Source organism: Bos grunniens, chromosome 23, assembly GCF_055505025.1.
Source record: "Bos grunniens cultivar Pamir isolate PY7600 chromosome 23, Bosgru_T2T1.0, whole genome shotgun sequence".
Lineage (NCBI taxonomy): Eukaryota > Metazoa > Chordata > Mammalia > Artiodactyla > Bovidae > Bos > Bos grunniens.
In genome coordinates, this window is record NC_141187.1 from 17,200,717 (window position 1) to 17,223,833 (window position 23,117).

Sequence of the window (23,117 nt, forward strand, 5' to 3'; positions counted from 1 at the left end):
AGATCCCATCACTCCAGGCTCCTCCCTCCATCCAGCCAGTGCTCACAGCCTGTGGATACACAGGACTGGGCCCTGATGGCTGGAAGGCTGTGATTGCCCTTCTTTGTTGAGCTGGCCCATCTCTCTGAGCTGACCTCTCCAAACCCAGTTCCTTCTGTCCAGTTCTTAGGAAGTGATCTTAGGATGACAGCCTGACACTCTTTCCACAAAACTGTATAAGAACTACCGTCTTCCTGGTGCCTCCATCCTCAAACTGCCTCTGAGGGTTCTAGTTTGCTTTTTTTTTAATATGTTTTTGATGTGGACCATTTTAAAAGTCTTCATTGCATTTGTTACAGTATTACTTCTGTTTGATGTTTTGATTTTTTGGCCGTGAGGCATGTGGGATCTTAGCTCCCCAAGCAGGAATCAAACCCAGGGATCTAACCTGCACCCCCTTTATTGGAAGGCGAAGTCTTAACCACTGGCCTGTCAGGGAAGCCTCCTCTAGTTTACTTTTTTATTTAAATGAAGAGAGGGTGGTCCATGTAGCAGATGAGAGAAGCAAACAGGGAAGGGACAGGACAGAGCTAGGGCTTAAGTGCACTTGAACGCTGGCTGGGGACTTCTCTGGCGGTCCAGTGGCTAAGAGTCCACGCTTCCCACATGCCACCACCAAGAGTTCGCATGACACAACTAAGGGTTCTGCGTGCTGCAACTAAGACCTGGCAGTGCAGCCAAATAAATAAATATTTTTAAAATTATATATATATATAAAATAGTCTATGGCCAGAGAGTATGCCACTAGAGATTAGAGAAAGATGTTGCTGCATAGATGGGCTTCTATTCTCAGCCAGGGACGCTTCCAGGACCAGCAGGTAGCAGCACACTCATGCACCTGTGTGCCTGCACTCACAAACACACAAACACACACACACGCATGCCCCAGGCCACTAGGCACACACTCAGTGTCCCCTCCCCCATGCCCCTGAGTGGTGATGGTGTCAGGTTCAGAGTGAGATGGAGGGCTGAATTCAAGCCTCCCATGATGGGAAAGATGCAGTTTCCAGGAACATAAGTGTGGTCAAAACAGGACCAGTGTGTGTGTGTGTGTGTGTGTGTGTGTGTGCGTGCGAGGCTATGTGTATTTGTGCAGTTTTATGTAAAAGGGGTTTCCCTCTGACTTCTCTGGTCTCATCTGGGGAGCCTATAAACTCAGCATCACCCAGGCCCTCTCATATATTAACTGTCCGTGGTGTGATTGGAACCCCTCTGTCATGACGGCCAAGTGCAGTGCACAGCCTGGGTAACTGTACACAGCAGTCCTCTCAAGGGCCCTCAGCTGGCCCAGCTCTGGAAGAGAGACCAGATCTTTCTCATAGGTACCTCAATTCCGTGTCCGAGGACAGGAACCAGAAACACTGAGCACCCATTCAAACCAGGAGAAGGGAGTGGCGGTGACAGGATAGGAACAGCTGTTGGCTGGCCACCCACTTTGTCCCCATAAGTAGGGATCAGGAGATTGCAAATTGGGTAAGAAAATCCTCTCACCTCCAGCTCAAGACTGTAATCCTGGGCCTCTGGTCCCCTAAGCTTTGTTCTATTTTCGCTCCTCTTCTTAGAGTGAGCGGGTCTCCATTGGCTGCAAGAATTTAGTGGGGACTTTTAACACAAGTTTTCCGGCAGCCCTTGGATCTGGTGTAGGCTTGCACAGCCCCCGTGACCTCCTCTCCTCTGCTTACCTCCTCTAGTCATTTCCCTGCGCTTTGGGATTCAGGCCCTTCCTCGCTCAGATCTGGGGAACTCAGGCTTGTGAGCGAGGAGGGCCCAGTGTTAGGAAGCCCAGCCGCGCTGGTGTGGGGACCAGCGGTGAAAAGAACCGGTCCCCCTTGGGCATCAGCCTCCCGCAGGCCTGAGCGATGGGGAACATTATGGACGGTAAGTCGGTGGAGGAGCTGAGCAGCACCGAGTGCCACCAGTGGTACAAGAAGTTCATGACAGAGTGCCCCTCCGGCCAGCTCACCCTCTACGAGTTCCGCCAGTTCTTCGGCCTCAAGAACCTGAGCCCGTGGGCCAGCCAGTACGTGGAGCAGATGTTTGAGACCTTTGACTTCAACAAAGTGAGCTGGGCTCTGGGTGGGGAGCGCTGCAGGGATGTCCCTGGGCTAGTGTGGGGGTGGGGGGGCAAGTGTGAGGACAGCTGGAGGAATGACTGTTTATCTGGGAGACTGAGTATCTACATCAGTGACTCCAGTTTTCTAACGTCCATTGAGCACCTACTGTGCGTCAGGCACTGGAGGTTTGGAAATGAATCAGCCCTCATCCCCAAGGAAGAGAGAGAGAGGGAGACCCTGGTCAGTGCACTCGGAGGCTAAACGTTGGTTTCCTCTGCCTCTTCCACATGCGCAATTTACCCCAGAACAACGTGAACACTTACAAGACGGTTGACAAGCACCTACTAAGTGCTTGGTGCTGCACCTGGTGCCTCTGCACAGGCCCTCAGATGCTCCCGGGATGCAGAAGGCAGAGGCGCGGAGGGCAGAGAGCAGGGTGATGAGCTTCAGGCTGGCTTCAGGCCCACTGGTCTGGGGTGGGCAGGTCCACGTTGTTTGGGTCACCCATCCCATGATGATCTGTGGACCCTAGAACTGGGACAGTCAGGGTTGCCTGGTCACCGGGGAACCCAGGCCACTCCAGCTCCCAAGTCCCCAGTGACCTCAGTTCATCCTAAGAGGGCCTGAAGGTCTGTGCAGTGGTCAAATTATAGATGTCTCCCCAAGGGATCACCTGAACGCACCAGGTGAGGGCTTCCTGAGAAGATAGAGGGGACACTGTAAGTTTCTGTCCCTAGTTTTCATCAGCTGGGTGGCCTTGGAGCCCATTTCTTCCCCGCTCTGCCTCAGCTTATTCACCGTCAACTGTCATGGACATCAGGAGCATTAGTTAAGATGTTTCTTGGTATTTCAGAGCAAACCTTCCATTAATTTGGAGCAATTCAGTCAAGATGTAGTGGTAGAAGAACGTAAATCCATACATCTATCTCCCCTCACCCTCTGGCCCCCAGCTGCCTCCTCCAAGGTGAGGACAGGAAGCTGCCAAGTGTCCACTGCACGCTGGGGAGACATTGCCCAGGGCTTTTCCGGCTCTCCTCGCTGCCCAGAGGGTCCCAACATCATTGTAGGTGGGGCTTCTAGGGAAAGCTGAAGCTCAGAGTCTATTTAAAAACTCACTAATGTTTAGGATCAAGGGGCCAAAGCAGCTTATGGGCTTTGAGCCCCAGCCTCAAGGGCAGCACTGTGGTGCCTGAGGGCTTTCCTAAAAGAGGTGCAGGGTCAGAGTACTGGAGCCCAAGGTATAGAGACCAAGAAGGGATGGCATCCTCACGCTAGACCCCTGAAATACTCCAGAAGAAATGATCTTTCCTGAAAAGGTGTCAGAGTCCGTGGTTGAGCCTCAACTCATACCCAAATGCACTGAAAGAGCTCAGCTTCTTGCCTGTTAAGGAAACGCTTTGAATCAAGATAACCCTTTGGATCTCAGATCTAAGATGACACTTATGACACCGGGGCGTGGCAACCCCTCAACAATTTGGCTAACTGAGTCATTCAAATGCTAGCTCTTCAATTTCTGTCACATGTAGGCACCACTGATGACTCAGTAGAATTCGCCTGCAGTGCTGGAGACCCGGCTTCTATCCGTGGGTCAGAAAGATCCCTTGGAAAAGGGAATGGCAACCCACTCCAGTATTTCTGCCTGGAGAATTCTATGGACAGAGGAGCCAGGCAGGCTACAGTCCATGGGGTCACAAACAGCCGGACACAACTGAGCAACGAATACTTTCACTTTTTTTTAAAGCGCCACTTGTATTGTCCCAAACCCCCGTCTTTGATTCTACTCACACCCCTGCCTTAGGGCCTGGTTCCACCAGGCAGTCTTCCTCCAGAATTCCACTCAGCTCACACCTTCCCCAGCTGCAAGGCTCTGGTCAAATGTCTCCTTTCCACTGATACTACCCTGATGTCCTGGTTTCAGCCCTATTTAACTGGGACTAGTCCTCACCTGGGCATTTCCTCAACCTTCCCTTTTCCCCTAGAGCATGTCTCGTCTTTGTATTAGAAGATGATGTCATCTTCTAATACAAAGACGAGACATGCTCTATGATTATGGTCAATCTCCCTGATGGAATGTGAGCTCCACAAAGGCAGGGATTTCTGTCTTTTTCATTGCTGTATCCTTTGCACCTAGAACAGTGCCTAGAACACAGTAGGAGATCAATCAGTATTTTTACTTGAGTGAATGACTATATGAGAAATTATTAGTTTTATGGACTACTTATATATAATATATATTAATTAACATTCATACTTGCTAAACTGAAGAGCATCTTTGTAACATTTGAAGTGTCTTGTACACTGAAGGCAGAAATCACACTTTGGACACAACTTCCACCCACTGTCACCAGTAAAAGACAGTGGGGCAGGTTGGCTACAAGATGAGACCCAGGACTAGGAAGCTTTGATACAGAAGACTGGAAGTTTTGGATAGTGCAAACAATAGCCCTTGGGCCTATTTTTGTCAATGAAGTTTTGTTAAAACACACCACATACTCCTTTTACAGATCATCAAAACTGAAATATGTGCTATGTGCCCTTTGTAGAAAAAGTTTGCCAGTCCTTGAACTAGAAGAGAGTTGTATCCTAGGGTACTGTGGCAGATGGTCAGGGTTTGGGGGTACGGCCATGAGTAGGGAATGTGACCAGGGCAACCTGCATATGCTTTGCTTACTTCAGAGTTTTGCCTGAGCTTGAGTGTGCCTGGCAATCACACAGGTGCACACAAATCAATGTAAATCTCCCATCCTTGCATCTGAGCGCTGGGTGGCAATTAAGAGACTCAGTTTATTAATATTTATTTATTTGTTTATTGGCTGCGCCACAAGGCTTGTGGGATCTTAGTTCCCTGACTAGGGATTGAACCCACGCTCTCCTGGCAATGGAAGTGCCAAGTCCTAACCACAGGACAACCAGGGAATTCTCAAGGAGACTCAGTTTCTAGGCAAGGCTTTATCATTCACTAGCGTGTGGCCTAACCTCTCTCACCTTCAGCTTTTCATCTGAAAACAGAGATAGAAATACCCAGAGGTGGTTGTGAGATTAAAGGAGTAAAGTGAGTGAAACACACCTCACCTGAAGCACACAAAACAAGTTAGTATTGTTGTAGTCTTATTACAGATCTAACCCAGACCACAATCCTGAAAAGCACACACTGTCTTTCCGTCTCAGAACTGGGACCCTGAGGCTGACTTGTCCAAGGCCACACCTCTCCCAAGACATGGTTTAGGTCTTTCTGGAACAAACGCACCTGCCTTTCCATTGCCCCATTCTGGCCATTTTTTAATTACAAAAAGTTACAAAATTAAGAAAAATTTTAATTACCAAGAAATGACAGCTCACTGTAAAAGTTTCCAACAATATAGAGAGATAAAAAGTGGAAAGCAAAGTGTCCTTACCCTCTGTCCCCTTGCTTGGGGGAAATCTCCACAGTGGTAAGAAAGCAAACCTCTTGCTTCTCTGAGCATGGCTGCAGGGGGGCCTGGCTCCACCGTGACAAAGACCCTGAGAGGAGGGTTGGTCAAGGGCTGATTGAGGGACTTTCCTGGTGGTCCAATGGTTAAGATTCCGCATTTCCACTGCAGCGGGCATGGGTTCGATCCCTGGTTGGGGAACTAAGATCCTGCATGCCCCATGGCACAGCCATGTGTAGGAAAGCCCTTGAACATGGGGAAACACCCTGAAAATATTCACTATGATTTTGACTTCCATTGTGGAGCTCAGAGTGGTTAAGGCCTCACCTAAGGCCAGCACATGATTGGGAACTCTTGGAGGCCTTCTTGTCCCATGTCTGCCACATCCCTAATAACAGTACCCCAGCCTCTGCTTGCATACTTTCAGGGACAGGGAGCTCATTACTGCACGAAGCTGTCCCTTCCACTGTGGGTAGTTCTGTCTGTTAAAGAGTTCTTCATACAGATCCCAAACCTGCCACTCAGTAACTTCCCAGTTCCAGAGCGAGGGTTGTGAGTAAGTGGAGCAATAGAGGCTGGACTCTGGGTTCACAGGCTCTGAGTCCAATGCCCCTTTCCTTTCAGCACTCATCCTCTCTGCAAGACACAGGCTTCCCTTTCCCAGATTCACTTGACTTGGGCGGAAGGTGGGCAGAGGCAGGCCTGTGTTTCCTGCTTCCCTGACCCTATTGGTAGGGCTGGCAGGGCCAGGTGGAAAGTCAGCTGCTGAACATATGGGGGCTCCTGGGGAAATATCCTGCAGGAATATCTTGTACCACCTTCCCCCATGGCCAATCCCTCCAAGACTCAGTGAGGGCACGACCTCCCCCAGGAAGCCTTTCTGCTGCTTTTGCCTGGTCACTGTCCTGGTCTGTGATTCCATAATGTCCCGTCCAGATGTGCTGTCCCTGAACATATGTCATGATGGCACCATGATTTCCTTATAGTGATGGTAATAATAATGTATGTGTTAGTCGTTCAGTCGTGTCCGACTCTGTGACCCCATGGGGTATAGCCCGTCAGGCTCCTCGGTTCATGTGATTTTCCAGGCAAGAATACTGGAGTGGGTTCCTTCTCCAGGGGATCTTCCTGACCCAGGGATCAAACCTGGGTCTCCTGCCTGGTAGGCAGACTCTTTACCGTCTGAGCTACCAGAGAAGCCTTGGTGGTAGTAATAATAATAATAGCTGACATTTACGGAGTGCTTACTATGCGCCAGGCAGTGTTGAGTGCCTTACATACCTGCATTTATTTAAGTCCACATCAATTCCATGGAGGTGGGAGCTATTATAACTACTACTGATCAAGGGTCAGAGTCATGTTGAATCCTTTCTCCCAGATCCTACATATTTGAGAAGGTGGGGCCAGGATTCCAGCCTGTGTCCTCAACGCGGCGCTCCCGTCAGGACGGGCTTTATCTTACTGAGTTCTGAATCCTCAGCCTATCACAGCGCCTAGTCGGTGCTCAGTAAGCTTCCAAGAATAAAGGGAAGAAGGAGAAAAGAGCTCGATCCCTCCAAGTCTACCTCTATCCCTTATCCAGGCGCGTTAGAACGCATCCAAATTACGCCCCTATTCCTAAGGGGTTCGTGTCTCAACTACACACATCTTGCAACCACACCCACCAAATTGGAAGGGCTGAAGTTTGAGGATCACAGCGATGGCTGGAACCAAAGTTAACTGTGAAGTGATAGCAATAAGCCATTTACACTCCAGTGGGCGGTTGGTTTATCCGAGACGCTCAGCGTCTCCTGGGCCCCTGGGGGCTTCGGGGGCGGGGCCGGGGCCGGGGGCGGGGGCGGGGCGTCGGTCAGGGCCTGGGCTCAGCGTCTCCTGGTTCCCCCAGCGGCTCCGGGCAGGGGGCGGGGCCGGGGCGGGGCCTAGACAGAGGGGCTCAGGCGGCCACGCCCCCCGCCCAGGACGGCTACATTGATTTCATGGAGTACGTGGCGGCTCTGAGCCTGGTCCTCAAGGGGAAGGTGGAACAGAAGCTGCGTTGGTACTTCAAGCTCTACGACGTGGACGGCAACGGATGCATCGACCGCGACGAGCTGCTCACCATCATCCGGGTAACTCCAGGTGCCGAGGGCCGGGCAGGGGCGGGGCCGAGCTGAGAGCTGGGGTTGGGTCTTCAGCCTGCTGGGGTCGGTCCGCGGGGTCGGAAGGGGACGGGATTGAGACTTAGGGTCCCCGCTGCGGCTCGGGCCTTCACCAGCTGCGTGACCTGGGCCAGGTTCCCCTGGGACTCAGTTTCTCTTCTGCACCAAGAGCTGTAGAAGCGCATCCCCTGCTCCGTCTGAGGTCCCGGGCCACCTTGACCTCTACTCCCCTGGCTCCCCGACTGTCCCTTCGGGAGCTTGACTAGCTCTCTCTGCCCCATCCACCGCTGAGACGAGTTAGGACGGGTCCTCTCACTTCTTCCCTTCCAGGCCATCCGAGCCATTAACCCCTGCAGCGACTCGACCATGACCGCCGAGGAGTTCACCGATACAGTGTTCTCCAAGATTGACGTCAATGGGGATGGTGAGGCCGCGCTGGGGCTCCCCAGGGAAGGGGCACTGGGGCTGTCACCAGTCTCAGAAAGGGAGAGGGCAGGAGGGGAGAGGGAGGCACCAAGGGGCTGCTGCTGGCTACCTCCTCCGCCTGCCTCCGCCCTGGCCACAGAGCTGGCTTTTGGGGATGTCTGCACCAGACTTTGGTCTCTGGCTCCTTGGCCGGCTCTGTTCACAGCCACTTCCTCCAGCCTTGGTTCTGTCCCCCTTACAAGGTTGCAGCTCTGGGCCCCGGTCAGCAGACGTCAACGCCTCCTGCCCATGATGCCCTTTCTTTCCACCCCAGGGGAACTCTCCCTAGAGGAGTTCATGGAGGGCGTCCAGAAGGACCAGATGCTCTTGGACACGCTGACCCGAAGCCTGGACCTTACCCGCATTGTGCGCAGGCTCCAGAATGGAGAGCAGGATGAGGAGGGGGCTAGCGGCAGGGAAACGGAGGCCGCGGAGGCCGACGGCTGAGCTCACTGCCTGCTCTTTCTGTACTGGGGAGGGTGTGTACGGTGGTGCCTGCTGTTTCACTGTTGTTTTAATACTAGATAGAGTCTACTGAACTCGAAGGCTCAGCTCACTTCTTAGGAGTCCATGGTGGCAGCACAGGGGCAGTGGTCCAGAGCGGGGGACCTTTCCGGAACTCTCTGTGTGATTCAGCTGATGGTGACTGCTCCTTGCTCTGGGCAGCCTTCAGCATCCGTCAGGCTCCTCCCTACTCCCTTCCTGCACCTCCCCCAGCTTTTACCAGCTCTTCCACTGAGCTCTGGTTCCACGCTCTTTTAGACACGGAAGCTCTCAGGCAGAGGTGGGCTTTCCCAGGACTCCAGTGGGACCCTGCAGATCTGGTGGCTGCAGCCTTCAGCTGGGTACTATCACATGCCCGTCCTGCCCCCAGCATCCCGGAGCCTACTAGAGTGGTCTGTGTTGACTCATTCCTCCCTTCAACAAGCGTCGAACAGCTACTTATATTAATGCTAGATGTTACATGTGCAAAGAAGAGGACAGTTCGCATCCTCAAGAAACTCACAGCATCCTTATCAAACAATAGGCCAAGAGAAGTTATGATACTATAGACAGTCCTCCTTAATCCTTTGGAAATGTGTATTTATTCAGAAGTGATTGCATAACACCCTCATTTTTCCCCTGCTGGCCCCTTGGTGCCACGTGGTACCACACGGTACCCCATAGGATTGCGACTCATTGTTAATGGCAAGTGTGCCGACCATCCCTGATCTAAACTAAATCCCTCTTACCACAGTGAGACCTGACACCCGTTGGGAAGTGGAGCAGTCTCTTACAGGGGGCCCTCTCCCCATTCTTTGCACACTCCAGCTTTAGGAACATCTGACCAAGACCCTGGGGAGACACACAGGCTGGAGTAGTTGTGATCACTTTTTTCAGAGATGCTCTTTCCTTCTGAACTTTGAGTCTTCACTTCAGCTGGGTGTGGGGGAGGTTCTGGAAGCAAATGAAAATCCAAGGGGGTGGAAGGGAACAAACAAGGGGAAAGTAGGGGGTGGAGCCCCAGCCTGCAGAGAGCCCCCTGGGATGGAAGGGAGGGGGCATTTCATTCACACCGGTCCTGTCCATCACGGGGACTGCTCTAGATTGGAAGTCAGCTGGGGCCGGAGCACAGACATGGAGGGAAAGTGGAGCTCAATGCCAGGGGCAAAAGGGAGTTGACATTTCTGCTTCTTCTCTTGGTGGCTGCCTTTGGGAAATGCTGGAGGTCAGAGCTCGGAGGGTATCTGGATAGAATTGGGACATTTCCCCAGCCTCATTCACATACCAGCTTCATGATTTGGGGCATATCTGTATCCCAGCTGGGTTACTATTCTTTTTTAATTGACTATTTTTTTAACCTTACATTTATTTCTACCGTTAACTTTATATGGATATCATGCCCATGAAATCACAGGATCTACAAATTAGTTTTATTCTTCATATTTCAACACAAAAACATATCTATTTACATGGGTTTCTTTTTTGAGTTCCTCAGTACCACCCCCTGCAACCAGAGTGACTGCCTTTTTTTTTTTTCCTTTATTTTTTGGCTGCACTGCATGGCTTATAGAATCTTAGTTCCTGACCAGGGATTGAATCCAAGCCCTCAGCAGTGAAAGTGCAGAGTCCTAACTCATGGATTGCCAGAGTGACCGCCTTTTAATCTAGTTTCTGTATGGAGGCTGCACATAGAGTTTGTATAACAAAAAGAATCCCATATCTAAAAAAGTAATAATCTGAAAACTGCTTGTCGAGTCCAGCCTGCTCATGGTGCAGACAAAACATCTAGGTCAGGGGAAAGAAATGCCCGCTGCAGGTCACACAGGAGTTGGAGGCAGAGCCTGTCCTAGAACCCGGGTTGGCAGGCCCCAGTTCTCCCCAGAGATAGAAGAAAGGTTCCACCATCCCTTAAGGAGACATACTTGGCTTGTGGGCTTGTGATGGCGAATTGTGGAGGGTCCATTCTGGGGGTGGGGGTTGGAGAGCTGAGTGTAAGGGATGAGGGGTAGGGAGTGGAAGAGGAGGGTTGGAAGGGGCTGGCGGAGCAGCACCAGGGCAGAGCTGAAACAGCCCCTTTAAGTACAGTCTACCCCCTCCAAGGGCAGGAAGAACAGTCCTCGGGATCCTGGGGAGATGTAATTGTTATCCATCCCTTCTCCCCAGTTCCTACCATTTCTTCAGTCAACACCTGCCAGCCCCACCCTTCTACTAGTCAGTTTCACACTGTGTGGGCCTTTTCATTTCTAATTTCATCTATGGAACCCCTACCCCTAGATCTCCGTGCTTCCAACTAAGAACCATGTAGGAATCTGTGGGAACCCCACAGTCACCTAGCAAGGCGTAGCTTTCCCAGAAGCAGCTGAAGGGGGAGAGGAAGCCAAGTCCCTTCAGTACCCCATGAATCCTCCCAATGGACCAGCCCTGTTGGCCATGTCAGACTAATGACCCCTGCCCTCCCCACTCAGCCCCACCCCCTGCAAGGGGATGCCAGGAAGTTCAAGCCAGGATAAGAGTGGGCATAAGCAGGTTGAACCAGGGACCCTCCCATTGCTCTGGAAACCTGGTGAGCCTGGAGTCTTGGAGAGCTCTCAGGGCCCCGGAGCCCTCAGAACATGGCACTTTTCCGCCTCTGCTGAGAGATCCAGCTACTGGGGTTCAGATCCATCTGCAGCATCTTCATCACCCACTTGTCACGACGGGCACCTTCAACGAACTCATTCAGGGACAGCTGACCTGTGCAACGGGTAGGAAAGACAGTCGTGCCAGGTCGGGGAATGGAAGAAATGGGGTGGGGATGTACACAGATGAGCCTGCGGTCTCAGGGCCTAAGTTTGGGCTTTCCTCCAGGAGTCTCCTAGAACCTCCAAGGGTTTCTTCAAGGGACTTGCTTTGCAAATGAATTCAAGTTTTACTCCTGCACATGGGACCCTTAAAATGTTTTTGAGGGCTCTTCTGGGTGTGTTCCAGCCAACTGCCTCTTTGCACAGCCTGGGGCTGGAGCGCTGAGCTACAGCAATGAGAGTCCAAGTGCGTGACCCCATTTACTCCTTTCAGTTATTCTTATTCCCATTTTCCAGGTGAGGAAACAGATCAGGCTGAGAGGGTACATGAAGCATCCTGGTCTGCCTGACTCCAAAGCGCCTCTTCTTCCACGGCACTTGCCTGGCAACTCCAGTAGGAGTTTTAATCCCTCTTACAAGCCTCACGGGGCTTCCCCGGTGACTCAGCGGTAAATAATCCACCTGCAATGCAGGAGACACAGGAGATGCTTGTTCGATCCTTGGGTCGTGAACATCCCCTGGACGAGGGCATGGGAAGTCACTCCAGTATTCTTGCCTGGAGAATCCCCATGGACAGAGGAGCCTGGTGGGCTACAGTCCATAGGGTTGCAAAGAGTCGGACACGACTGAAGCGACTTAGCATGCACGCACAAGCCTCACGTGCTAGTGACATTCTTGTTGTTATTTTATGATCTCTTCTCCACACCCATCTCACTGCCGGGAAGTGAGGGCCTAGTCTAAGGTGACGTGGAGAAAGTGGGGTGACCCAGGATGGGGAACCCCCTGCCCCTGCCCCACCATCATCTCTGCTCCAGTTACCATCTCCATTTTCATCCACCAGAAGGAAGATCCTGTCCACGACCTCCTCGGGGGTGAGCAGCTTGCCCTGCTGCTCGGCCTCCACCTCCACACTGCAGGCTTTCTTCAGCTTGTAGATGGACTGTGGGAGGGAAGCCAGTGACATCCCAGAGACCCTGCGTGCTCTGCCCCGACCCCACCCCCCGCCACGACCCATGTCCCTCGGCACCTCGTCCTCAGCACTGCCCCCCAGTCTGTACATCTGAGGATCACAGGACCCAGGTCCAAACTAAAAGTGACCTGTGCCAAGGCCATTTCCTCAGGGTTTCATGGCCTAATTCCCACCGAGGAGTTCCTGGCTTCACCCACTGCCCCATTCCCACACCGTTGGTGTTTCCACTGTGAGCGTCAGAGCTGACACCCAAAACCTCTAATGAAGGCACAGGTATGGCCTAACCTCCACTTTTCAGCAGAAGACATGGAGATTTCAGAATATTTGTGGGTCTGTGTGATGTGTATGTGTGTGAGACAGGATGATGGGAGACACAGGTGTTGGGCTGGAGGGAAAAGCACAGGTGTCTCTCTCGCCCTGTTTCCGGCAACAAGGCAACGTTTAGAAGTGAAAAGGGGCAGAAACAGACAGACATGAGGAGTATCCTCAGGCCTTGGCTGGGGCTCGCCTAGGACAGAGGTGTGCACGGGGGGTCCCCACGGCCTCTCTGCCCAGCACAGGACGTGGCACAAACGAGGCTCCACTACAGGCAGCCCAGCATCCCGGTGATGAACTTGGGCAAACCACACAACCTCCACGGGCCGATTTCCTTTTCTGTAAAATGGCCAACGTCTCCCTCCTCAGAGTGAAGTTCTGGAGAGTAAAAGGCTAATGAGGGTTTCGTGCAGAGTCTGAGCCAGAGCACTTTTTCCCCTTGCTCATTCTTGCTAGTAGTCAATCAGCTTTGTTGATCTTTCCAGAGAACCTACTTTTGCTTTCATTGACTTTCCTTGTGCATTTGTGTTCTGTTTTGTTAAATCTCTATTCTTTATTAATTCTTTTCTTTTGCTTTCTTTGGCCTTACTTTTCTTTTCTTTTTTTTTAATTTGTTGAGATGACTTCTTGGATCATTGATTTTCATTTCAGTTTCTCTTATTTTCTAGTATATACATTTTAAGGCTACAGATGTTCCTGTAAACTCAGCTTTAGGCTGCATTCCAAAGTTTTGTTATGTTAGTATCATTACTCAGTTCATGATATTTTGTGTGTGTGTGTGATACTATTTTTTTGATTCATGGAGTATTAGGAAGTAGCATGATTTTCAAACAGATGGGGATTTTCTCATTCTCCTTTTGTAACTGATCTCCAGCTTAATTTCATGGTAGTTGGAAAGCACACTCTGAATGATTCCAGTGCCCCTTCCCACCCCCAGGCCCAGGGGCCCCCCTTCAGCATCCAGCGTGCCCAGGTGCCTGCCCCGCCCCCACCCCTCAGCAGACACTGACCTCCACGATGTCCAGCAGCTCCTGGCGGTCGATGCAGCCATTGCGGTCCTTGTCGTAGATCTTGAAGGTCCACTTGAGCTTGTGCTCCAGGGTGCCCCTCAGCACAAGGTTCAGGGCTGCCACGTACTCCAGGAAGTCAATGGTGTTGTCCTGCATTGGGGGTGGGAGCTGTGAGGCTCCCTTCAGCCCCCCACCCCGTCTCCCGGGAGCACCGGTGGGAACTCTATTCCAGGCCACCGTCCCTGAAACTCAGGGCTTGGCCTCCCCCGTGCATGCATGTGCCTCTGCATCTGTGCTTGTGGTGTTCTCTGCCCTGGGATCCATTCTCAGTCTCCATGATCACCCAGTCCTGCCTGTCCTTCAAGGCTCAGCTCAACGGTCCCCTCCTCCAGGAAGCCTTCCTTCTCACACCACTTCAGCCACAGTGACCGCCCTCTCCCTCTTCTGACACTCCCAGCTGTTGTTGTTTTAGTAGCTAAAACAGTCAATCCTAAAGGAAATCAACCTTGAATATTCACTGGAAGGACTGATGCTGAAGCTGAAGCTCCAAGACTTTGGCCAAGTGATGTGAAGAGCCGATTCACTGGAAAAGACCCTGATGCCCAAAAGATTGAAGGCAAGAGGAGAAGGGGGTGACAGAGGATAAGATGGTTGGATGGCATCACTGACTCAGTGGACATGAGTTTGAGCAAACTCTGGGAGACAGTGAGGGATAGGGAATCCTGATGGGCTACAGTCCATGGGGTTGCAAAGAGTCGGACATGACTTAGTGACTGAACTACAACAATATGGACTGTGGCCCACCAGCCTCCTCTGTCCGTGGGGTTTCCCAGCAAGAATACTAGAGTGGGTTGTGATTTCCTTCTCCAGGGGATCTTTCTGGCCCAGGGATCCAACCTCCGTCTTCTGCATTGGCAGGCGGATTCTTTACCACTGACCACCAGGAAAGCCCAGCACCTACCATCTCTTCTACCCTTAACTGCTCTGTACGTGTGTCTCATTCTCTAGCAGCAGTCTATCCTCCAGGAGAAAGGAGAGTGGTTTACATTGCTTCTGTTTCTCCTCCACGCCTAGTATAATGCAACTTCTGCCCAGAGTCTCATAACTATTTACAAATTTATAAAGAAATGATTGACTTAAGTCTGAATATAAGACTAACAGTTTTGAAAGGAGATTAGAAAGCAGGACCTCACATATTTCAAGGTTGGGATCTCAGCTCTCCAAATCAAAAATGGGGATCATCAGCTCCCCCAGGAGCATCTGTCATTCCCATGACTTTGTAATCAGAATGGCATCAGTAGCCCAGAGCCCCTCTGTCCCACTGGGTCGGGCCAAGTGGGAGCCTCAAGCCCTGTTCAAGGGGTGCCTGGGTGGGCAAGGTGTGGACAACAGGAGAATACAGCCCCACATGAGGGAAAGAGCAAACGCTTAAGGAAAAACCAAGAAAATAAAACGCGCCTACCTCAACACCTCCAGAGTTTAAATCAACATCCTTTACATAATTCCTCTGGTCCTCCATACTGCTCACTGTGTAAATATTAACCTATAGTTTTAGTTACTGGATTTTTATTTTAAAATTTCCCATGCCTTCAAAATGATTTAAAATAATACCTTTTTCTTTTTTTGAGGAGTACTGGGCAGTCCCTCTTGTTGAACATGGTTTTGATATTTTATATTACACAATGAACATCTTGTGCGTACATATTTTTTCTTATGTCTTTGGTAATTCCTGTAGGGCAGATTCTTAGCAGTTGCTATTCTGTTTTTTTTTTCCCCCCACTAGTCTTTAATGCACTATTTTTGTAGGTATATAAGCTCTATGAATTTTTAAATTGATGTGTAGTTGATGTGCCATATAAGTTCTAGGTATACAATATTGTTGTTTAATCGTTAAGTTGTCATACTCTTTTTCGACTCCATGGACTCCAGCCCACCAGGCTCCTCTGTCCATGGGATTTCCCAGGGAGAATACAGGAGAGGGTTGCCATTTCCTTCTCCCAGGGGATCTTCCCAACCCAGGAATGGAACCCAAGTCTCCTGCATTGATAGGCAGATTCTTTACCACTGAGTCACAAGGGAAGTTCCTAGATAGTGATTCATAGTTTTTAAAGATTTACTCTATTTGGTGTTCTTATAAAATATTGGCTATTCCCTGTGTTATACAATATATCCTTGTAGCTTATTTATGTAATAGTTTGTACCTCCTAATCTCCTACACCTGAATTGCCCCTACCTCCTTGTTCTACAAGATTGTATCACATGTGTAGACACATGTAGATACGTAGATACCAGTAACTCTCAATACAAAGAACCTCTCTTGTGTTACCTCTCAAAGGTCACATCTTTCTCCCAACCATAACACTTGGCAACCGCTGCTTTGTTCTCCATCAATAATATTTTCACTCTGAAAAGAGTATAAAAATAGAATCATATAGTGTGTAATTTTCTTTCACTCAGCACAGTGCCCTGTAGACTCATCTCAGTCACTATAAGCATCAGCAGTTCCTTTTTTTTAAATTGCTGAATGGTGCGCCATTGTAGGAATCGTCCCTGCTTTTTGTTCGCCCATTGAAGGTAATTTGGCTTATTTCCTGGGTTTTTTTCCCCCCAGCTTTATTGAGGTATAATCGCACAATAGCCTTTTAAAGAACACTGTGTAAGTTGAAGGCTTACAATGTGGTAATTGGTTGTCCTTTAAAAGACTATTTTCATTAGTAATTATTATTTGTCAGGCTTTCTAAACATAGATCTTCGGTTTCTTTTCATTGGCCATGCCCTGGGGCACATGGGATCAAACTTGCACCCCGTGCATTGGGAGCATGGATGGAGTCTTAACCACTGGATCACCAGGGAAGTCCCTTAGGTTTCTTTTAAAAAAGAATTCAGTTAGAAAATTATGCAAACTGGACCATTTGTTTGACATACATCATCTCCCTCAGGTCTGTTATCCCCATTTCATGGATGAGGACACTGAGGTTTAATAAGTTGCCCAAGAAATTCCCACCCAGCAAGTGGCAGAGTCTTTCAAGCTACATGCCTTCTGCAGTTCATCAGGTTGGGAGAAATTTCTTACTCCACGCAAGGTCTATTACTGTTTAAAAAATGAGCCTGGTGGCTAGCACCAAGGGGAGTGAAACACACAAACAAACCCCAAATCACCAGCAAATTCCTACTCTTCAGCTCTCTAGATTTCCCCCTCATTTTTTGTCTAGAACTTTCTGTTCTCACAACATCCTATCTCAACATGATACGGCTTCCACAATGACCCCTCACCTCACCTTACATGAGTCTCAGTGTGGAGCAGCCCTTTCCTGACAAGTGATCTCACGTGTGAGTTTACTTCAAACCCCAGGACTAGTTCTGGGAAGCTCCCAGCAGGGGCGATGCTCATCCACTGCGCACGCGCTCTCGTCAGCTTCAATTACCCACAGAGGCTGAAGATGACGGAAACGCCTGTCTCCTCAAGAGTTGGAGCAGAAGTGACAAGCGTGTGATCTGCTCTGTGGGATTACCTGCCTCGTTTCTCCCTGAATTGGCGGCATTTGTGAACCAGCCCTGACCTCCACCCAGCACTCGTTACATAAGGACCCTGAAGGACATTTGACCTTCATCCTTCCTTTTCCTCCACCCAAAGCATTACAGGCAAGCACCAGAGATGGTGTTACTACCTCCACTAGGAGGGAGCATAGCAGCAGAGACCAGGTGCCCTTACCTCCTTGCCACCACAACACTCTGTTTTCACCACCACAGATCTTGACGTGTGAGCTAAATCTAAGAGCTCTTTTGATTTTGTCTGCCCCAGAAATCTCAGATCAATTGCCTGGAAATGACACTTGCTGATTATAAAGGTTGTTCTGAGCTGGGAAGTGGAGTCGGGCAGGAGTTTGCAGATAAAGACTAAGTGGGAAAAGAAAAGGAAGAAGGCTTAGCTCCTGACAGAGGAGCTGAAAACACCTGCTAGGAGAGCTCTTCCTTACAGCAGGAGGCCAACTAATAAATAGAGAAGGGACAGCGGAGATGGAAAATTATCAGTGGATGCCAAACCTAGGGGCTGATTATTTGATGAGCAATAGGAAGTTTACTTAGTCTCAAAGTATTAATACCTCCTTATAAGATGCTTATTAATTACAAAGAAGAAATAGTCACTTTACAGTGGTGAAATCTGGCAGACACCACATAGCTAAATGATCAAAGGGACAAACCAACATCACGTGCCTTCTGATGTCCCATGCTCAGAAGCACACAGCATCTCTTCCGGGGCATTAATTTCTGCCAGAAGTGTAACCTGCATCTCATCACAAGGCAACACAGGGTAAAACCAGATCATTGACTTGCGGTCTTCAAAAATGTCAGAGTCAAATAAGATAAAGAAAAGCTGAGACTAAAGGATCCAAAGGGCATCAGGTCCGGGGCAGGGGGTGGGGGTGGTGAGGAAGGGAAGGGATGGACAAACTGGGAGATTAGGACTGACATATATACAATACCATGTGTAAAAGAGATAGCTAGTGGGAACCGCTATAAAGCATAGGAAGCTCAGCTTGGTGCTCTGTGATGACTTAGAGGGGTGGGATGGGGGTGGAGTGCAAGGGAGGCTCAAGAGGGAGGGGATGTATGTATACGCATGGCTGATTCGCTTCATTGTACAGCAGAAACTAACACAACATTGTAAAGCAATTATACTCCAATTTTTAAAAAAAGGCTAAGGGGCAGATAGGACATTAAATGCAATGTGTGATCAAACTTAAAAAAAAAGGTTGTAATAGATGTCATCAGGACAGTCAACCAAACATGAATGTAGATTGTCAATTAGCTAACAGAACTTATTAATGTTGAATTTCCTGATTTGGATCATTTATTAGGTTAAGAGAATGCCCTTGGTTTTAGAAAATACATACTAAAATACTTGGGGTAAAAGGGTGTGATGTCTATATAATTCTGTCTATAAAATACATATATTTATATGCATAATATACACATATATGAATACATTGTGTACATATATGTATACATGTGTATATATATATATAATACATCACACAGAGAAAAGAGTAAAGCAAATGAGTCAAATGTAAACAATTGGGGAATTTTGATAAATTGTAAATGGAAATTACTTGCACTATCCTTATAATTTTTCTGTAAAGTTAATGTCACCAAGATTAAAAAGTTATTTTAAAGATGACTGATGAATATTATATGCTAACTTAGAAGAAATGAGGTATAAGAGGTTGCAGCTGTTTTGTTTCCAGGGGCCTCATAATCCCTTTGAAATCTTGAATTGTTATTATATTGAATTTTAAATGAATTTGAAGAAAATGGATAAATTCATGGGTGTGAACCTTGCCACATACTACCTGATATATCTGTTTACTTTTCTTCTGACATTCAACACTTCAAAAAAATCATTTCCTCTCTTAAACAGCCCAACACACTGCCTTCTGGGCAGGAACGCTTGCCTGGGATGCAGGACCCCTGAGTTTAAGATCTTGGACAAATCAGATCACTGAATTTGGAGTAACAACCTCGGCCTGCTCCCTTTCAGGGCTGCCGCGGACTCAGAGACGTCTGTAGCAGGAACTTTGGGAAGGCTGAAACTCAGTTGAGATCTGGAGTTAGGGTTCACCTCCAAGGTTTTTGTTGCCGCGATGATGCTGACCCCGCCCTACCGCCCCCTACAGGCGCAGAGGAGATGTGCACGGACAGTACCAGGGCAGAAAGAAGAAAAGCGTTAGTCGCTCAGTCATGTCCGATTCTTTGCGACCGCGTGGACTGTAGCCCGCCAGGCTCCTCTGTCCATGGAGCTCTCCAGGCAAGAATACTGGAGTGGGTAGCCATTCCCTTCTCCAGGGGCAGAGTGGGAACTAAGAAGCGTTCCCAGTGACTCACTCTGAAAAGTGAAGATCTCCTTCTACACAGAAGTGGGGTATCTACTGCTTTTTCCAGATTAATTATCTAGGTCAAACCCACTGGCCCCTCAATTTGAAGGAGTGAAACAGGGGTTTGAGGCAAACTTAATGGTTTAAAGGACTGTGGAGGCGGCACTGGACTGCTGCTGCTAAGTTGCTTCAGTTGTGTCCGACTCTGCGACCCCAGAGACGGCAGCCCACCAGGCTCCTCTGTCCCTGGGATTATCCAGGCAAGAACACTGGAGTGGGTTGCCATTTCCTTCTCCAATGCATGAAAGTGAAAAGTGAAAGTGAAGTCGCTCAGTCGTGTCCAACTCCTAGTGACCCCATGGACTGCAGCCCACCAGGCTCCTCCGTCCATGGGAGTTTCCAGGCAAGAGTACTTTGGCCTTAAATAATGAAGGAGTTTCAATGTTTAAGGGCTTTCCTGGTGGCTCACATAGTAAAGAATCTGCCTGTAAAGCAGGAGACCTGGGCTGGATCCCTGGGTCGGAAAGATCCCCTAGAAAAGGGAATGGTAACACACTTCAGTATTCTTGCCTCGAGAATTCCATGGACAGAAGAGCCTGGTGGGCTTACAGTCCATGGGGCCATAGTCGGACAGGACTGAGTGACTTTCACTTTTACTTTTTTCTATGTTTAAATTCAATTCCCAGGTGTGCATTTATAAAATATATTATCTTCTTAGTTCCTGGTGCCAACTAAGGACTTGTAGAAACTCTGTGGATGAATGATTTCATGGGATCTCCCATGGGCTTCCCTGTGGCTCAGATGGTAAAGCGTCTGCCCACAATGCGGGAGACCCAGGTTCGATCCCTGGGTCAGGAAGATCCCCTGGAGAAGGAAATGGCAACCCAATCCAGTACTCTTGCCTGAAAAACTCCTGAGGAGCCTGGTAGGCGACAGTCCATGGAGTCGCAAAGAGTCGGACACGACTGAGCGACTTCACTCTTCTTTTTTCTTCCCATGGCTTGAAGAGCAGAAAGGGACTTCTGTAGTAATCCTTGAACATCCAAGTCCAGGAAGGAGCCTCCTCCAGCGTTCTGGGCGGGAAGAGCTGATCTGTCTCAATTAGAAGGTGGCTCAGAGGTTAAAGCGTCTGCCCGCAATGCAAGAGACCTGGGTTCGATCCCTGGGTCGGGAAGATCCCCTGGAGAAGGAAATGGCAACCCACTCCAGTATTCTTGCCTGGAGAATCCCATGGATGGAGGAGCCTGGTGGGCTACAGTCCACGGGGTCGCAAAGAGTCAGACACGACTGAGCGACTTGACGTTCACTTTCACTTTCAGTAAAGGGGCACTCATGGGCTGTGCCAAGATAGCTCCGCCCATTAAACCCCTTATCTTTAGAGCAAGGGGAGCCCTGATGGATGCGGAAAAACCATGTCCTGTGACTGCAGAGTCCTGTCCATAAATACACGTAGAGAGGACCCTGGGTTTTTCTGCAGAGCCTCCCTTCAGCTCTCAGGAAGAGGACAAGTCAGATGAAAGCGGAGAAATGGAAAGAAAAGATGGGAAGAAAGAATTATTGGAGAGGGAGAAGAGTTTGGAGGAACAGTGAGACAGAAAAGGCGAGAGAGGATGGAGAGGAAAGAAGAGCCGAGGCCGAGCAGGAGGGCTGGCGTACGGAGCTCCCACCGAGGGTGCTCCTTTAGTCAAGGATGAGCCCTGAGCTCTCGGTCCTCCCCCTTGGGGCACCTTACCCCATTCGTGTCGAAGGCTCGGAACATGGCCTCTACGTATTGGGTGGCCTCCTCGTTGTCCGGGACCTTGAAGAAGCGCTTGAACTCGTGCATGAAGAGCGTGCCGCTGGGGCACTCCTCCAGGAACTTCTTGTACCACTCTTGAAGCTGCGCCGCGTCCACCGCACCGACTGCGCCGTTCTCCTCCGCCTCCTCCCAGCTGAACTGCTGCCCCATCCTGGCCCCAGGACGGCAGGGAGCAGAGCCTGTGCCTCCTGCTGAGACGCTGCCAACCGATTCCTTAGGCGAGGGCCCTCTTCCCACCTTTCCTCTGCTCTGCCAGCCTCTTGATCATCTCCTGGCCAACCGAACGGGACGGGCAGCGGAGGGGGTTGGCTGCGAGGAGGCGGGACCAGGCCAGCTAAGTGCCTTAAGATTAGAAGATTCCTTCCAGGTCTGACCTCCAGTCGGCTAAGCTCCCCTAGCCTCACCCCTCCCTTCAGTCTGGTCAACCACTTAAGTAAGCTGTCCAGTAGGTTCTGAAAAGGGAGAAGGGGTGGAAACAGAGGTAAGCAGATGGAGGGGGGAATTGGGAAGGCAGGCTGGGACCCTCCCATCTTACGCATGGACCCTGGCACTTTCGGAAGGGCACCATGCAGCTCCAGGGAGGCCCACCTTGGAGACACAGGAGACTCTGATATCCAGAGAAGATGCAAGTACAACTTCTAGCCCATAAAACAGAACTGCTGGTGAGCAGGGGCTGGCCCTCCACTTGGTCTAGTGAAAAGCAGCAGGATCTATGATGTGAAGGACTCTGGGTGAGCAGGTCTGTCCCCACATTGTCGGTTCCCAGCACCAGGGGTCCCCAACCTCTGGGATCTAATGCCCAATGATCTGAGGTGGAGCCAATGCAACAATAATAGAAATAAAGTGCACAATAGATGTAATGCGCTTGAATCATCCCCAAACCATTCCCTGCCCCCAGTCTGTGGAAGAATTCAGTTCAGTTCAGTCACTCAGTCGTGTCCGACTCTTTGTGACCCCATGAATCGCAGCATGCCAGGCCTCCCTGTCCATCACCAACTCCAGGAGTTCACTCAAACTCACGTCCATAGAGTCAGTGATGCCATCCAGCCATCTCATCCTCTGTTGTCCCCTTCTCCTCCTGCCCCCAATCCCTCCCAGCATCAGAGTCTTTTCCAATGAGTCAACTCTTTGCATGAGGTGGCCAAAGTACTGGAGTTTCAGCTTTAGCATCATTCCTTCCAAAGAAATCCCAGGGCTGATCTCCTTCCAAATGGACTGGTTGGATCTCCTTGCAGTCCAAGGGACTCTCAAGAGTCTTCTCCAACACCACAGTTCAAAAGCATCAATTCTTCAGTGCTCAGCTTTCTTCATAGTCCAACTCTAACATCCATACATGACCACTGGAAAAACCATAGCCTGACTAGACGGACCTTTGCTGGCAAAGTAATGTCTCTGCTTTTGAATATGCTATCTAGGTTGGTCATAACTTTTCTTCCAAGGAGTAAGCATCTTTTAATTTCATGGCTGCAGTCACCATCTGCAGTGATTTTGGAGCCCAAAAAACTAAAGTCTGACACTGTTTCCACTGTTTCCCCATCTATTTCCCATGAAGTGATGGGACTAGATGCCATGATCTTAGTTTTCTGAACGTTGAGCTTTAAGCCAACTTTTTCACTCTCCTCTTTCACTTTCATCAAGAGGCTTTTTAGTTCCTCTTCACTTTCTGCCATAAGGGTGGTGTCATCTGCATATCTGAGGTTATTGATATTTCTCCCGGCAATCTTGAGTCCAGCTTGTGCTTCTTGCCTTCTATGAAAACAGTCCCTGGTGCCAAGAAGGCTG

At 49.7% G+C, this 23,117-nt stretch overlaps 2 protein-coding genes across 3 annotated transcripts; one reads left to right on the forward strand and one right to left on the reverse strand.

Moving 5' to 3' along the window:
* The first annotated feature begins 1,804 nt into the window (after nucleotides 1-1,804).
* GUCA1A (guanylate cyclase activator 1A) lies at nucleotides 1,805-8,645 on the forward strand. Its single transcript, XM_086371644.1, has 4 exons — nucleotides 1,805-2,099; nucleotides 7,462-7,611; nucleotides 7,972-8,065; nucleotides 8,381-8,645. Exons 1-4 carry the CDS (start codon nucleotides 1,899-1,901, stop codon nucleotides 8,551-8,553), a joined length of 618 nt encoding a protein of 205 aa, XP_086227770.1. The 5' UTR covers nucleotides 1,805-1,898; the 3' UTR covers nucleotides 8,554-8,645.
* Nucleotides 8,646-10,012: 1,367 nt separating this feature from the next.
* Nucleotides 10,013-21,599, reverse strand: GUCA1B (guanylate cyclase activator 1B). 2 transcript variants are annotated; one of them, XM_086371643.1, is made up of 4 exons: nucleotides 21,270-21,597; nucleotides 13,665-13,814; nucleotides 12,189-12,309; nucleotides 10,013-11,322 (listed from the first exon to the last, which is right to left on the reverse strand). In XM_086371643.1, exons 1-4 carry the CDS (start codon nucleotides 21,483-21,485, stop codon nucleotides 11,195-11,197), a joined length of 615 nt encoding a protein of 204 aa, XP_086227769.1. In that variant the 5' UTR covers nucleotides 21,486-21,597; the 3' UTR covers nucleotides 10,013-11,194. The 2 variants fall into 2 exon arrangements, with proteins under 2 accessions (XP_086227769.1, XP_086227768.1); XM_086371642.1 differs by lacking the exon at nucleotides 10,013-11,322 and having other exon boundaries at nucleotides 11,785-12,309; nucleotides 21,270-21,599.
* Between the last annotated feature and the right edge of the window lie 1,518 nt (nucleotides 21,600-23,117).

Coding starts and splice junctions, on each gene's coding strand:
- GUCA1A (XM_086371644.1), top strand. CDS start 1,899: ATGGGGAACATTATGGACGGTAAGTCGGTGGAGGAGCTGAGCAGCACC. Junction 2,100..7,461: donor AGACCTTTGACTTCAACAAA/GTGAGCTGGGCT, acceptor CCCCCCGCCCAG/GACGGCTACATTGATTTCAT. Junction 7,612..7,971: donor AGCTGCTCACCATCATCCGG/GTAACTCCAGGT, acceptor CTTCCCTTCCAG/GCCATCCGAGCCATTAACCC.
- GUCA1B (XM_086371642.1), bottom strand. CDS start 21,485: ATGGGGCAGCAGTTCAGCTGGGAGGAGGCGGAGGAGAACGGCGCAGTC. Junction 13,815..21,269: donor GAGCCTTCGACACGAATGGG/GTAAGGTGCCCC, acceptor CCCCCAATGCAG/GACAACACCATTGACTTCCT. Junction 12,310..13,664: donor AGCTGCTGGACATCGTGGAG/GTCAGTGTCTGC, acceptor TCCCTCCCACAG/TCCATCTACAAGCTGAAGAA.